Source organism: Anomaloglossus baeobatrachus, chromosome 10 (assembly GCF_048569485.1).
Source record: "Anomaloglossus baeobatrachus isolate aAnoBae1 chromosome 10, aAnoBae1.hap1, whole genome shotgun sequence".
NCBI classification, from domain to species: Eukaryota; Metazoa; Chordata; class Amphibia; order Anura; family Aromobatidae; genus Anomaloglossus; species Anomaloglossus baeobatrachus.
In genome coordinates, this window is record NC_134362.1 from 142332077 (window position 1) to 142347776 (window position 15700).

At 46.9% G+C, this 15700-nt stretch overlaps 1 protein-coding gene across 1 annotated transcript in view; it reads left to right on the forward strand.

Annotated features, from left to right (window-relative positions):
• LOC142254378 (5-hydroxytryptamine receptor 3A-like) overlaps positions 1 to 15700 on the forward strand; it is a 103521-nt gene that overhangs the window by 63562 nt on the left and 24259 nt on the right. The window contains 1 exon segment of the mRNA XM_075325423.1: positions 8544 to 8716. Coding sequence (XP_075181538.1) covers positions 8544 to 8716 — 173 coding nt within the window.

Here is a 15700-nt window from a genome sequence, read left to right on the forward strand (position 1 = left end):
AAAAATAGACGACAAACACATTTTTATTTGAAAAAACACTCCCCAATACATTCCCTCTTTAACCAATTTATTAGAAAGAAAAACAAATCCAGGTCTGCTGTAATCCAAGCGGTTCCCATCCACACTGTCCCAGTCAATGAAGAGCAGGATGTTCCCCATTGGCTGGGAGAGCAATGCAGTGACCTGAGCTAACATCAATAGGTCAGCCCAGGTCACTGCAGGGGATGACAAGTGCTGCTGTCAGTGAGGTACATTACCTGCGGTGACGATCTCCTGCACTGCTGACAGCACCTGTCACTGACTTCAATGACCTTCACAGCCAAGTATCGCGAGCGGCCCGTGATGTCACCGCTAGTCACAGTCTCGGGTCGGAAGAGAGAGAAGGTGATGTGACAAGTGGCGGCCATGGAGGACAGTGACAGCGCTGAGGTCGGGAGGGCGGGACTTCATCACCGCAGGTAAGCCAAGCGGGGCCATGTGTGCGGAGTGCAGGTGGGTGGAGCCAAGCGGGGTAATGTGTGCAGAGTGCCAGGTGGGCGGGGCCATGTGTGCGGAGTGCCAGGTGTGCGGACCCAAGCGGGGTAATGTGTGCAGAGTGCCAGGTGGGTGGAGCCAAGCGTGGTAATCTGTGCAGAGACCCAGGTGGGTGGAGCCAAGCGGGGTAATGTGTTAGGAGTGCCAGGTGGGCGGAGCCAAGTGGGGCCATGTGTGCGGAGTGCCAGGTGGGCGGAGCCAAGCGGGTAATGTGTGCAGAGTGCCAGGTGGGCGGAGCCAAGCAGGGTAATGTGTGCAGAGTCCCAGGTGGGTGGAGCCAAGTGGTGTAATATGTGCGGAGTGCAAGTGGGTGGAGCCTAGCAGGGCAATGTGTGCGGGTGGCGGAGTACAAAGTGGGTGGAGCCTAGTGGGGCCATGTGCGCTGAGGACGCCAGTGCTGGGGACTGCATGGCTGGGGACAGGTGAGTGTGAGTGTGTGTGTGTGTGTACATGCCGAGTGCAGGAGGGGGCGGAGCCCAGCGGGGAAGTGTCGGCTCCCTGCACACGTAACTAGGATAAATATTGGGTTACTAAACAAAGCGCTTTGCTTGGATACCCGATGTTTATCTTGGTTACCAGCTTACCGCAGGCTGCCAGCGATGGCTCCCTGCACAGTGTAGCTGTAAAAAGCCCTGCTTTTGCTGATAGAACCATTCTCGAACGTAACTCGAACTGCCGAACTTTTACCAAAAAGCTCGAGTTTGAGTTCTAACTAGAACACCCCCCAAAATCACTCGAACTGCGAACTGGAGAACCGCGAACCGCACTCAACTCTACTACCAACTCGCCTTCCTAGCCCTGTGTGTTTTGGGGTGACCCCTACTTGAAGCCCTGCTGGGGTCGCCCAGGGAAGTTGCTGATGCCTCTCTCCCCTTCTTTTGGCCCATTTGCTTATAGCCTGGACCAGGTCACTCCAGCTGCTTGCCTCCTGTGAACTATGGGCCCTCTCTTTGCTACGTGGCTCCGGACTCTGTGTGTGATGGTGAGGGCCTGAAGTGCCCCCACTGGCAGGTTTGGCAAGAGAAAATTGAATAATCTCTGCACTGGGACCTGTTACCCTTTCAGGCCTGGTACCTCCCTGGCATCCCTGGCAGTCCCCTTACTCTGCCACCCCGTTGCTCTCTCTAGGCTTGGGTGGATTTCAGGTGGCACTACCAGGTGACCGATCTCCCCCGTTGGTAGTCACTGCGCGGACGCTGTTAGATTGCAACAGGCTTCAGGGTCTGCTTCACACGTCTGCCCTCCCTGAGCTGCACTCTCCAACTCGGCTCACTACTCCCTACTATGTCTGCCTATGCCACCTAGCAACCAGGCTCTCTACCACACCCCTTGAGTGGACATGGAGGCTACGCCCCCTCCTAGATTCCCCAGGGGTCCCTATCAAAGGTAGATGTGTGAGACCTGATTACTATGCGCCTGTGTAGTCACACCTCGGTCAGCCTTCTGGATTACCTGTATTGTACTGTCCCCAGCATGGGTGCAGTACTCAGTGGTGCCTGACCAGGTCAGGGGCACCACATTCCCCCTTAGTTATCACCAGCACGTCCTCGGGCTGCAAGACAACATTTAAAATGCATAAAAACGGTAAAACATTTAAAACATTATAAAACCACCAGGTACCATACATCACCACCCTCCACACAAGTCCGTTAACCCACCCAAAACCCTCTCAGGAGGCAGGTCACCGGTCCTTTTAGCAACCAGGTCTGGGCCATCCACTTCCCCAGACCTTTCCCTCAATCTTCCTCTCCCGTTGAGCCGCGCCTTCAGCCACTTCTGGTAGGATGTAGAGGTGGCTTTCTTCATCTGGTGGTTTCAGGGTATACTTGGCCTGGTGGAGCTGCACCTTCAGCCTCTTCTGGCAGGATGTAGAGGCGGCCTCCACAGTTGGTGCTGACCAGGTACCCTCTTTGTGGTGGAGAGGCAGGCCTCATAAACAGGCGTGCTCCCTGGTCACAGGCGAGCCAGGCCCCTAAACAGGCTGGCTCTGGTGGTGGTACATTCAAGGTAACTATGTACACTGCGAAAGTTTGCGGCTATTGCCAGTTCATAGCCTATGGTCCGCATTTCAACTTTGTAAACTGGTAACTTTGCTGTGCTTCTTACTTCGCTTTAGGCCCCCTTCACACGTCCGTGAAACACGTGCGTGTTTGGCCCGTTTCTGAATGTACCGGAGACACGGCCAAACGTGCACCAATGTTATTCTATGTTTGAGGTCACACGTGCGTTATTTCATAATGTCCGTGTGTCCGTGTCCGTGATCCGTATGTGTTTCCGTTTTGCACTGAAGCATGTCCGTTTTCTGCACGGAACACGCACACGCAGACACCATGAAAGTCAATGGTTATGTGCGCACAATACGTGACACGGATGCATCTCTGTATGCTCCGTGTACGTTTTGTGCTTTTTTTCTAGCGCTGTTGGTCATTCTTTCTTTTCCTATCAAATAAGAAATAACGTTTGGAACTCCATTCTATGTCTGAACTGGGTGCAAAAAACCTAAAAAACATCACTATGGGGAGATAAGGTATGCACACCAGTGACTATGCAAGGGGAATACATGTAATAGCAGAAACTGCTGTGTGAATACTGACATGAAAAATTCAATAGCTATATGTAAGAATGAAATGTGAAAAATGGAATCTGCATTACTGCCATGAATATATGAATAAAGAGAAATTTAGCTACTGAATTGATCAATGCAATAGAGCCCCAACACTACGCCAAAGTATTTCTCTACGTTGGGGTCCCTAGCTTGTGTGTGTCCTCTCATGCAGTTAAAAAACTTACCGTGTATGGGAAGCTGAGACCCAGGCTATATATACGATGTGGATTGGCAATAGGTGTGTGTGGGGAGGGTTCACAAACGAAAAACAACTAACAAATAAGAAATAACGTTTGGAACTCCATTCTATGTCTGAACTGGGTGCAAAAAACCTAAAAAACATCACTATGGGGAGATAAGGTATGCACACCAGTGACTATGCAAGGGGAATACATGTAATAGCATAAACTGCTGTGTGAATACTGACATGAAAAATTCAATAGCTACATGTAAGAATGAAATGTGAAAAATGGAATCTGCATTACTGCCATGAATATATGAATAAAGAGAAATTTAGCTACTGAATTGATCAATGCAATAGAGCCCCAACACTACACCAAAGTATTTCTCTTCCTGTCCTCTTCCTTTCTTTTCCTGTCTATGTCGGTCAATCTCCCTTAGTCCGTCGGTCGGTCTCTCTGTCTGTCTGTCGGTCTCTCTCTGTCTTGTCTGTCCCTCTCTCGCTGTCTGTCGGTCAGTCTCCCCTCTCTCATACTTACCGATCCCCGATCACCGGCGCAACGCTGCACGGCTGTTCACTAAACTCCAGTGTCTTTTCCTCTTTTGAAAAAGCCGGCCACTCATTAAACAATCTCGTATTCCCTGCTTTCCCCACCCACCGGTGCCTATGATTGGTTTCAGTTAGACACGCTCCCACGCTGATTGACAGCTGTCTCACTGCAACCAATCACAGCCACCGGGGGGCGGGACTATACTGTGCAGTGAAAAAAATAAAAAAATAATTAAAAAAAAATGCCGTGCGGTCCCCCCCCCATTTTGATACCAGCCAGGGTAAAGTCATACTCTTGAAGGCTGGTATTCTCGGGATGGGGAGCTCCACGTTATGGGGAGCCCCCCAGCCTAACAATATCAGCCAGCAGCCGCCCAGAATGGCCGCATACAATAGATGTGACTGTTCTGGGACTCTACCCGGCTCTTCCCGATTGGCCCTGGTGCGTTGGCAATCGGGGTAATAAGGATTTAATGGCAGCCCATAGCTGCCAATAAGTCCTAGATTAATCATGTCAGGTGTCTCCCCGAGATACCTTCCATGATTAACCTGTAAGTTACAGTAAATAAACACACAAACCCGAACAATCCTTTATTAGAAATAAAAAACACTAACAAATTCCCTCATCACCAATTTATTAACCGCAACAAAGCCTTCCATGTCCAGCGTAATCCACGGACCTCCAGCGTCACATCCAGCTCTGCTGCATGAAGGTGACAGGAGGAGCAGAATACACCGCCGCTCCTGTCAGCTCCACGCAGCAAATGAAGTGAATAGCGTGAACAGCTGAGCTGTCACTGAGGTGAGTAGCGCAATCAGCTGTATCCAGCGGTGGCCGCGAGTAACCTGAGTGACAGCAGGGATACCTTCCATGATTAATCTGTATGTGACAGTAAATAAACACACACAACGAAAAATCCTTTATTAGAAATAATAGACACTAAAAAAAACCCTCGTTCACCAATTTATTATGCCCCAAATACCCATCCATGTCCGACGTAATCCACGGAGGTCCCGCGTCACTTCCAGCTCTGCTACATGAAGGTGACAGGAGCTGCAGAAGAACGCCGCCGCTCCTGCCAGATCCACACAGCAACTGAGGTGAGTATCGCGATCATCTGTGCTGTCACTCAGGTTACTCGCGGCCACCGCTGGATACAGCTGATTGGCAGCTATGGGCTGCCATTAACTCCTTATTACCCCGATTGCCAACGCACAACGGCCAATCAGGAAGAGCCGGGTAGAGTCCCAGAACAGTCGCATCTATTGTATGCGGCCATTCTGGGCGGCTGCTTGCTGATATTGTTAGGCTGGGGAGCTCCCCATAACGTGGAGCTCCCCATCCTGAGAATACCAGCCTTCAGCCGTGTGACTTTACCCTGGCTGGTATCAAAATGGGGGGGACCGCACGTCATTTTTTTTTAATTATTTTTTTTTTTCACTGCACAGTATAGTCCCGCCCACCAACGGCTGTGATTGGTTGCAGTGAGACAGCTGTCAATCAGCGTGGGGGCGTGTCTAACTGCAACCAGTCATAGGCACCGGTGGGCGGGGAAAGCAGGGAATACGAGATTGTTTAATGAGCGGCCGGCTTTTTCAAAAGAAGAAAAGCCGCCGGAGTTTAGAGAACAGATGTGCAGCGACGCGCCGGAGATCGGGTAACGGTGAGTATGAGAGAGAGGTACTCCATTCAGTCACTCTGGGGATTAGCGGTCACCGGTGAGTCCTTCACGGGTGACCGCTAATCAGGACGCGACACAGACAGAGCCGCGGTATAACAATGAAGTCGGGTGAAGTTCACCCCAGTTCATTCTCTACACGCGACTCTGTCTGCTGTCAGCGGGTATGTATCTACAACATTGTGCATCACAAACACGCATACATTCACACGGACAACACATACACATGTCAGTTATTTCTCTCACGCATAAACGGACAACCAACACGTACACACACGGCTAGCATACGGCATTCACACAGATGGCACACGGACACAAAAAAAAGACACAAAAACGGAAAACGGACCCGAAAAACGGACGTAACACACGTGCGTGTTTTTTCACGGACGTGTGAAGGGGGCCTTACATGGACTTCTCCTACTCTTCTTTTTCCTCACCAGGGCTTGGGCCTGTAGCGCTGCGGCACCTGTCGTCATCATCTGTGGTTGTATCTTCTGTTGTTTTTTTGCCTTTATTGGTGTCTCTTTCTAGTTCTTTATCTTCTTCTTCTGTTTCTGTTTCTTTTTCGTATTCCCTGCTTTCCCCGCCCACCGGCACCTATGATTGGTTACAGTGAGACACGCCCCCCCACGCTGAGTGACAGGTGTCACACTGCACCCAATCACAGCAGCCGGTGGGCGTGTCTATACTGTGCAGTGAAATAAATAATTAAATAATTAAAACAAACGGCATGCGGTCCCCCCCAATTTTAAAACCAGCCAGATAAAGCCATACGGCTGAAGGCTGGTATTCTCAGGATGGGGAGCTCCACGTTATGGGGAGCCCCCCAGCCTAACAATATCAGCCAACAGCCGCCCAGAATTTCCGCATACATTAGATGCGACAGTTCTGGGACTGTACCCGGCTCTTCCCGATTTGCCCTGGTGCGTTGGCAAATTGGGGTAATAAGGAGTTATTGGCAGCCCATAGCTGCCAATAAGTCCTAGATTAATCATGTCAGGCGTCTATGAGATTCCTTCCATGATTAATCTGCAAATTACAGTAAATAAACACACACGCCCGAACAAATCCTTTATTATAAATAAAAAACACAAACATATACCCTGGTTAACCACTTTAATCAGCCCCAAAAAGCCCTCCATGTCCGGCGTACTCCAGGATGGTCCAGCGTCGCATCCAGCGCTGCTGCATGGAGGTAACCGGAGCTGCAGCAGACACAGCCGATCCGGTCACCTCCACACAGCAAATGAAGACAGCCGCGCGATCAGCTGAGCTGTCACTGAGGTTACCCGCTGTCACTGGATCCAGCGGTGGATGCAGCGGTGGCCGCGGGTAACCTCAGTGACAGCTCAGCTGATCGCGCTACTCACCTCAGTTGCTGCGTGGAGGTGAGAGGAGCAGCGGTGAGTAGCGCGATCAGCTGAGCTGTCACTGAGGTTACCCGCGGCCACCGCTGCATCCACCGCTGGATCCAGTGACAGCAGGTAACCTCAGTGACAGCTCAGCTGATCGCGCGGCTGTCTTCATTAGCTGTGTGGAGGTGACAGGAGCGGCTGTGTCTGCTGCAGCTCCGGTCACCTCCATGCAGCAGCGCTGGAAGCGACTCTGCATCATCCTGGAGTACGCCGGACAAGGAGGGCTTTTTGGGGCTGATTAAAGTGGTGAACCAGGGAATGTGTTTGTGTTTTTTATTTATAATAAAGGATTTTTTCAGGCGTGTGTGTGTTTATTTACTGTAATTTACAGATTAATCATGGAAGGTGTCTCATAGACGCCTGACATGATTAATCTAGGACTTATTGGCAGCTATGGGCTGCCAATAACTCCTTATTACCCCGATTTGCCAACGCACCAGGGCAAATCGGGAAGAGCCGGGTACAGTCCCAGAACTGTCGCATCTAATGTATGCGGCAATTTTGGGCAGCTGCTGGCTGATATTGTTAGGCTGGGGGGCTCCCCATAACGTGGAGCTCCCCATCCTGAGAATACCAGCCTTCAGCCGTATGGCTTTATCTGGCTGGTTTTAAAATTGGGGGGGACCGCACGCCGTTTGTTTTAATTATTTAATTATTTATTTCACTGCACAGTATAGACACGCCCACTGGCTGCTGTGATTGGGTGCAGTGTGACACCTGTCACTCAGCGTGGGGGCGTGTCTCACTGTAACCAATCATAGGCGCCGGTGGGCGGGGAAAGCAGGGAATACGAGATTGTTTAATGGGCGGCCGGCTTTTTCAAAACAGTAAAAGCCGCCGGAGCAGTGTGAACGCCGTGCAGAGTCGGGGATCGGTGAGTATGAGAGAGGGCAGCTCAATTCACTTACTCAAGAGTTTAGAGGTCACCAGTGAGTCCTTCATAGGTGACCGCTAATCAGGGCGCGACACAGACAGAGCCACAGCATGACAATGAAGTCGGGTGAAGTTCACCCGAGTTCATTCTGACAGTGCGGCTCTGTCTGCTGTCATCTACCATTCACCGCTGCTACATGGCTGTCTGTGTCTGCTGTCATCTACCATTCACCGCTGCTACATGGCTGTCTGTGGCTGCTGTCAGCGGCCATGTAGCAGAGCTGAATGGCAGATGACATAGTAAAAACGCATCCCTACACATTACACACGCTTGGCAAGTCAATAAATAAAAAAAAAAAAGGGTGCCCAATGCATACGTCACAGAACACATGATCTAAAGGATTGCACACAAAATTGATCAATTTAACATAGACTACTAACGCACGTGTGACAGCAAATGAACGACCTACGTGCAATCTCATTCAATCGCATATGCGACCTGGGCGTGTCACATCGCATACGAGATCGCACACCTAATTGTAAGGTGTAAAGCAGGCTTAAGAGTCACACACATCATGGAGTGTTAACAACCGGTTTTTATAGTTATTTCAATCCAATTTCTTTAGTTAAAAAATTGCATCATAGGTAATTATTATATTGTGCTTGAGTTTCATATTGAGTAACCTTCTTGTATATCAATTTTACAGGATTGAATCTTATGGCAAGTCCCCAGATATCCAATATTACAGGATAAGTTACAATGGGAAAATTGTAAATGCAATGCCACTGCGGATTGTCGTTGCTTGCAAATTAAACGTCTTTTCTTTTCCCTTTGACAACGAAACCTGCAGATTGTCTTTTGGATCCTACCTATACACAGGTATGCTTATAGAACTGAAGAAACAATGTAAAATTTTGTTCCCTGTATCAACAAAATAATATGCAAACCAAACTAGTTATATCAATCAGTCCATGTGAAAAATATTCCAGAAACTTGCACTCCTTTGTTGGAAGTGACAATACTTGCAACAGAACCTGAATACTGTAGTCATGGCCAAAGGTTTTGAGACTGGCACAAATTTTGTGTGTCACATTTTGCTGTGTTAGTGTTTTCACATATTTGTAGTCAGATGTTTCTATGAGTTCATAAGTACAATTTTCATCATTTTTGTAATGATGTGACTCCAGGATAGCGAGGGACAGGGGCTGCTATACTGTCCCTCACGCTAGGTGACCATAGGCTACCCCTACTCTGGATTACCCCTGATGGTGGAGATGCCGGAGTCCCATGCCTTACTATTCTTCTGGCCAGCACTAAACTGTTACCCCCCCAAGGAAGGAAGGGGAAGGAGTATGATGGCAACACAGATGTAGACAGGAAAAACAAAACTCAGACACACTGTAAACTCACAGGAACAAACATTAAGAAATCTTGGAGAAAGCAAAAGGAGCAAGGCGGCAACAAAAGGACAGTAAGGCTTAACAACACAACTGCTCAAATCAATAAAGTACTACAAATACCAGTAAGTCTGGATCACCACACGTCTCGAGAACAGTATAAAGAAGCTATAGCTGGCATTAATGAAATAGTCCAGCTAGCATATATAGGAGGGGAGCAAATGAGACTTGCTCACCCACAGCATGTGATCAAAGGAGACTAACAAGCCCAGCAGGGGTTAACTCTTGCTAGCCTACCTATGAATTACAGGTCTGTGAGTCGACTCCTGACTCTCCCTGCGCTGATCACATATATCAGAGATGTTAGCAGGCAGAGTCTGAGAATCTGTAGTCTCCACAGATCCTGACACATCATGACAGTCAGTGATGTTTGTAAAAAACCTCCTTGTGACCATTTCATAAGATTTTAAACATTAACAAATACATGACGTTTATGCAAAGATTTAATAATTATAGCATTGACCCTTATTTTTCCAGACTTCTGCCCTTCACTCTGGAAGCTGGATATCAACTTCATGCTCAAATCCTGACAGCTTACAACACATTCTTTTCAAATCATTGTTTGGAGTTTATAACAATTTCTATTTTTGTTTGTTCTCCCATTTTTTGAGGATAAATCACTGGGGAGTTACCTGCCCATGAACCAAAATTTTAGTATTCTGTTCACCAGGCCTCTTAGTTATCAATTTTAGCTTGTGACATGGTCTCTATCATGCTGGAAAATGCATTGTTCATCAATTGCTCTTGGACCATTGAGAGAAGGTGCTCTGGGAGGAGATTAAGATTCCATTCTTTATGCATGGCAATGTTCTTAGCCAAAATTGTGAGGGAGCCCCCTCCATTGATGAAAAGCCCCGACACATGAATGGTCTCAGAATGCTTTATTGTTGATAGACACAGGACTCATGGTAGCGCTCACCTTTTCTTCTATGGACACTCATGCTTCCAGACGTCCCATACAGTCTGAAGTGGGCTACATCAAAGAAAATAACTTTACCTTAGTCATCTGCAGTCCAATCCCTGTACTTTTTTCAAAGTTTTTTTTTCTTATTTTTCAAAAATTTGCTAAATTAATCAGCGTACATAAAGTCACTCCATAATGTATACAAAACTTGGCACTCAAATATGATAAAGAGATGATTATATTGTTATATTTATTTATTGACAACAGGAATCCAGACCTTGATCAGTATACTGGAAAAATATTATACAGTACTTAACAAAACATTTAACTATATTAAGACTTGATGTCATTGTATGATGATTAGGCTTTATATTATGATTTGCACCAAATATGTTTTCAGTTTTCCGCTTGTTGACATGTTATTTTGCTAAGAACTGTATATATTTTTCCATGATACTGATGAAGGTCAAGTCCATAAACCGAAACTTATTATTTCTGGATTGCGGTCATTAGCAAATACTGTAAATATAATAATAATCATCTCTTCATAATATTTAAGTGGCAAGTTTTGTATACACTAATTAACGGAATAGGGTCCTACTTGCCAAACTACTTACCAGAAGTGCCGTGCTTTCTCATTTCATAAAATCACTCCCAAGGATGGAGACTAGTCTAGAATTGTGTCAAATTTCATAAATCTGTCTAAAACATCTGGAAAAGCTAGATCGATGGGAAAATTTAAAAAAAAATAACTAGACCACAAAATACAACTTGAAAAAAGGCACCAATTATTTGATGAATTTATCATAAATCAACAAGTCACTAATGGAGAGGTATTCACGTCTAAAAACTGTCAAGCTCTGAGACTTTGCATAAACTATCTATTTGCGAATAAAAGTTCAAAAAAGTTTTTTTATGTAATGATTATAATTCTAATTCAGTAACCATTTGACTAAAAGATCTAAAAACACTAAAGTACAGTAAGTGTCAGACTAGGGCATCTAGGACCCATAGGTGGAATCCCCTCCAGAGGCCCACCCTACTGCTATTGCATTTTATAAATATTGCATGCACGGTTGAAACCAGACGTTTACATACACTATCTAAAAAAACACATCTGCATGTTTTTCTCACTATCTGACATGAAGTTAGAATAAAACTTTGCTGGTTCAGGTCAATTAGGTACCAAAATTATTTATTTTTGCTAAATGAAAGAATAATGAGAGAGCGAGCAAAAGAGAGATAAAGAGAGAGAGAGAGAGAATGTTTAAGGCATTTTTATTTCTGCAAAGTCAAAAGCTTACATACACTAAAGCGGGCTTTACACACTGTGACATCGCTAGCAATTGCTAGCGATGTCGAGCGCGATAGCACCCGCCCCCGTCGTACTGCCAATATGTGGTGATCGCTGCCGTAGCGAACATTATTGGTATGGCAGCGTCACACGCACATACCTGCTCTGCGACGTCGCTCCGGCCGGCGACCCGCCTCCTTTCTAAGGGGGCGGGTCGTGCCGCGTCACAGCGATGTCACACGGCAGCTGTCCAATAGAAGCGGAGGGGCGGAGATGAGCGGGACGTAAACATCCCGCCCACCTCCTTCCTTCCGCATTGCCGGTGGAGGCAAGTAAGGAGATGTTTGTCGCTTCTGCGGTGTCACACATAGCGATGTGTGGTGCTGCAGGAACAACAAACAACATCGCTAAAAAAGCAGAAAACGATTTTTATTCATCTTTTTTATTTCAAGACGACCTCTCCGCGGCAAACGATTTTTCCCTCTTTTGCGATCGTTTCAGATCGCTCTTAAGTTTTACACACTGCGATATCGTTAATGACGCCGGATGTGCGTCACAAACACCGTGACCCTGACGATAATTCATTAACGATATCGTAGCGTGTATGCCCGCTTAAGAGTACTATGCCTTTAAACAATATGGGACAGCCCATATGATGATGTCATGTCTTTGGAAGCTTCTGATAGGTTTATTGGCAACATCTGAGTTAATTAGAGACACACCAGTGGATGTATTTTAATGCACACCTGAAACACACTGCTTCTTTGTGTAGCATCATGCGAAAGTCAAAAGAAATCAGCCAAGATCTCAAGAAGACATTTGTTGATTTGCACAAGTCTGGTTCATTCATGGGTGCAATTTCCAGATACCTGAAGGTGCCTGGTTCATCTATACAAACAATTATACGCAAGTACAAATGAGATGGGAATGTCCAGCCATCATACAGCTCAGGGAGGAGACGGGTTCTGTGTAGACAGAGATGAATGTGCTTTGGATCAGACATTATTATTATTATTATTATTATTTATTTATAGAGCACCATTAATTCCATGGTGCTGTACATGAGAAGGGGGTTACATACAAAATACGTATACAAGTTACAGTAGACAGACTAGTACAGAGGGAAGAGGGCCCTACCCTTGCGGGCTTACATTCTATAGGATTATGGGGAGGAGACAATAGGTGGGGTGTAGGTCAGGCGGCAGCTCCGCAAGGTGGTCGGGCGGCAGCTCCGCACGGTGGTCGGGCGGCAGCTCCGCACGGTGGTCGGGCGGCAGCTCCGCACGGTAGTCGGGCGGCAGCTCCGCACGGTGGTCGGGCGGCAGCTCCGCACGGTGGTCGGGCGGCAGCTCCGCACGGTGGTCGGGCGGCAGCTCCGCACGGTGGTCGGGCGGCAGCGAGTTCATTGTAGATTGTAGGCATTTCGGAACAGGTGCGTTTTCAGGTTCCGTTTGAAGTTTGCAAGGGTAGGGGATAGTCTGACGTGTTGAGGCAGCGAGTTCCAGGAGACTGGGGATGCTCGGGAGAAGTCTTGGAGTCGGTTGTGTGAGGAGCGAATGAGAGAGGAGGAGAGGAGGAGATCTTGGGAGGACCGGAGGTGACGTGTTGGAGTGTAGTGGGAGAGTAGTTCGGAGATGTACGGAGGGGAAAGATTATGCACAGCTTTGTAGGTCAGTGTTAGAAGTTTGAATTGGATACGGTGGAAGATTGGAAGCCAGTGGAGGGACATGCAGAGAGGAGAAGCGGGGTGGTATTGAGGAGAGAGGTGGATAAGTCGGGCAGCAGAGTTAAGGATGGACTGGAGAGGGGCAAGCGTGTTGGCAGGGAGGCCACAGAGGAGGATGTTACAGTAGTCGAGGCGGGAGATTATGAGGGCATGCACTAGCATTTTAGTTGATTGCAAATTGAGGAAAGGGCGGATTCTGGAAATATTTTTGAGTTGAAGACGGCAGGAGGTGGTGAGGGATTGGATGTGTGGTATGAAGGATAAGGCAGAGTCAAAGGTCACTCCGAGGCAGCGAACTTTGGGTACTGGCGAGAGCGTGGTGTTATTTATTGTAATAGATAGATTAGGTGGAGAGTGTAGGTGAGACGGAGGAAAGATGATTAGTTCAGTTTTGGCCACATTGAGCTTTAGGAAGCGAGAGGAGAAGAAGGAGGATATAGCAGATAGACATTTCGGGATTTTGGACAGCAGAGATGTGGCATCTGGGCCAGAGAGGTAGATCTGGGTGTCGTCGGCATATAGGTGGTATTGGAAGCCATGGGACATGTACATATCAATCCAAGAAGCAAGCAAATAACTTGTGAAGATGCTAGTGGAAGCTGCTAAGATTGTGTCATTATCCACAGTGAAACGAGTATTGTATCAACATGGGCTGAAAGGCCACTATGTCAGGAAGAAGCTATTACTTGTAAAGAAGCATAAAAAAAGACAGATTAATGTTTGCAAATGCACACAGGAACAGAGACCTTACTTTTTGGAGACATGTCCTGTGGTCTGATGAAACTAAAATTGAACTGTTTGGCTATAATGACCATCACTATATTTGGAGGAAAAAGGGAGAAGCTTTGAAGCGTAAGAACAACATCCCAACTGTAAAATACGGGGGTGGCAGTATCATGATGTGGGGTTGTTTTGCTGCAAGAGGGATTGGTGCATATCACAAAATAGATGTCATCAAGAAGAAAGAAGATTATGTGGCAATACTGAAGTAACAGCTCAGGATATCAGCCAGGAACTTAAAGCTTGGGTGCAAATGGGTCTTCCAAATGGAAGACCATTTTAAATGGCAGCATGCTTCTTCCAAAAGCATACTGCTAAACTGGTTTCTAAATGGCTCAAGGATAACAAATTCAAAATTTTGGAGTGGCCATCACAAGGCCCTGATCTCAATGCTATTGAAAATTTATAGACAAAGCTGAAAAGGCTGGTGCGAGCAAGGTGACCTACAAACATGGCTTACTTACACTAGTTTTGTCAGGAGGAATGAACCCAAATTCCTACCAACTATTGTGAGAAGCTTGTGGAAGGATATCCAAAACATTTGACTCAAGTCATACAGTTTAAGGGCAATGGTACCAAATACTAATGAAATGTATGTAAACTTTTGACTTTGCAGAAAGTAATAAAAATGCCTTAAAACATTCTCGCTCTCATTATTCTCACATTTAGAGAATATAAATAATTTTGGTAATCCTAATTGACCTTTAACTCAGGGCCACCATCAGGGAATGACAACCATGACTGGTATTTGTGGCCTAGTGAAGAGGGGGGCACAGCCGATCCCGGGGTAATTACTTATCTGTTTTAAGCCTCCGGCCAGGCCACCCTATTCTTGGACCCTAGTCATAGCCACAGCAGATGGGCCCAGCAGTGTTGCTTCAGCCACTACACATGACTTATTTGCATGCAAAGAGGCATCACATGGAAATTAGCTATGTGCTGATTCTGATGGAGGTCAGTGGAGAGCAGGATGCCAGCGCATCATCTCGTGGCCCAGTGTGCAGCAGTGTGATGAGATCATCACTCTGTGACCTCATCACACTACTGCAGGCAAGCAAAGCCGCGGAGGTGGCGAGAACGTGGTACCCAGGCGGGGAAAGGTAAGTTCTCCATGTGCTGAAGGTAGGTATTTGGACGATCACCGGTGGTGGTGGGGTGTTCACCAACCCTAGCCCCTGCCTTGCTTCATCTGGATGTGCGTCAGAGGGTGCACATCAAGCTGAAATGCATTGTGGCTCAGAGAGGACACAATATGGAAGTCGGGAAGGGTGATCAAAATGGTTTTTGGGGGTGTTTTTTGCACCACACAAATATACCAGGAGGAGCCCAGGAAGGGGACATATATACCAGGAGGACATATATACCAGGAAGGGGACAAAAACCATGATGAAGACATATATACCAGAATGTGCCCAGGAGGGGGATACACATATACCAGGAGGAGCTCATTTCAGGAGGAGCTCATTTTTTTATATATTAAAAAAATATTTAACCCTGCAGTAAAAAACAGTGACTTGAAAATGGTGTCAGTTCAATCAATAATTTTGCTACATTTGACATCCTTTAGTTAATAATAATATGCCTTCTTATGGCAATCACTATGGACCTTTATCTCGCTCTGTGGACCTTTCACTCTGCTGCAGCAGAAGCATGGCTTGGGCACTTGGCTGTCCACTGATATTCAGGCTCCTAGTCCATCCCT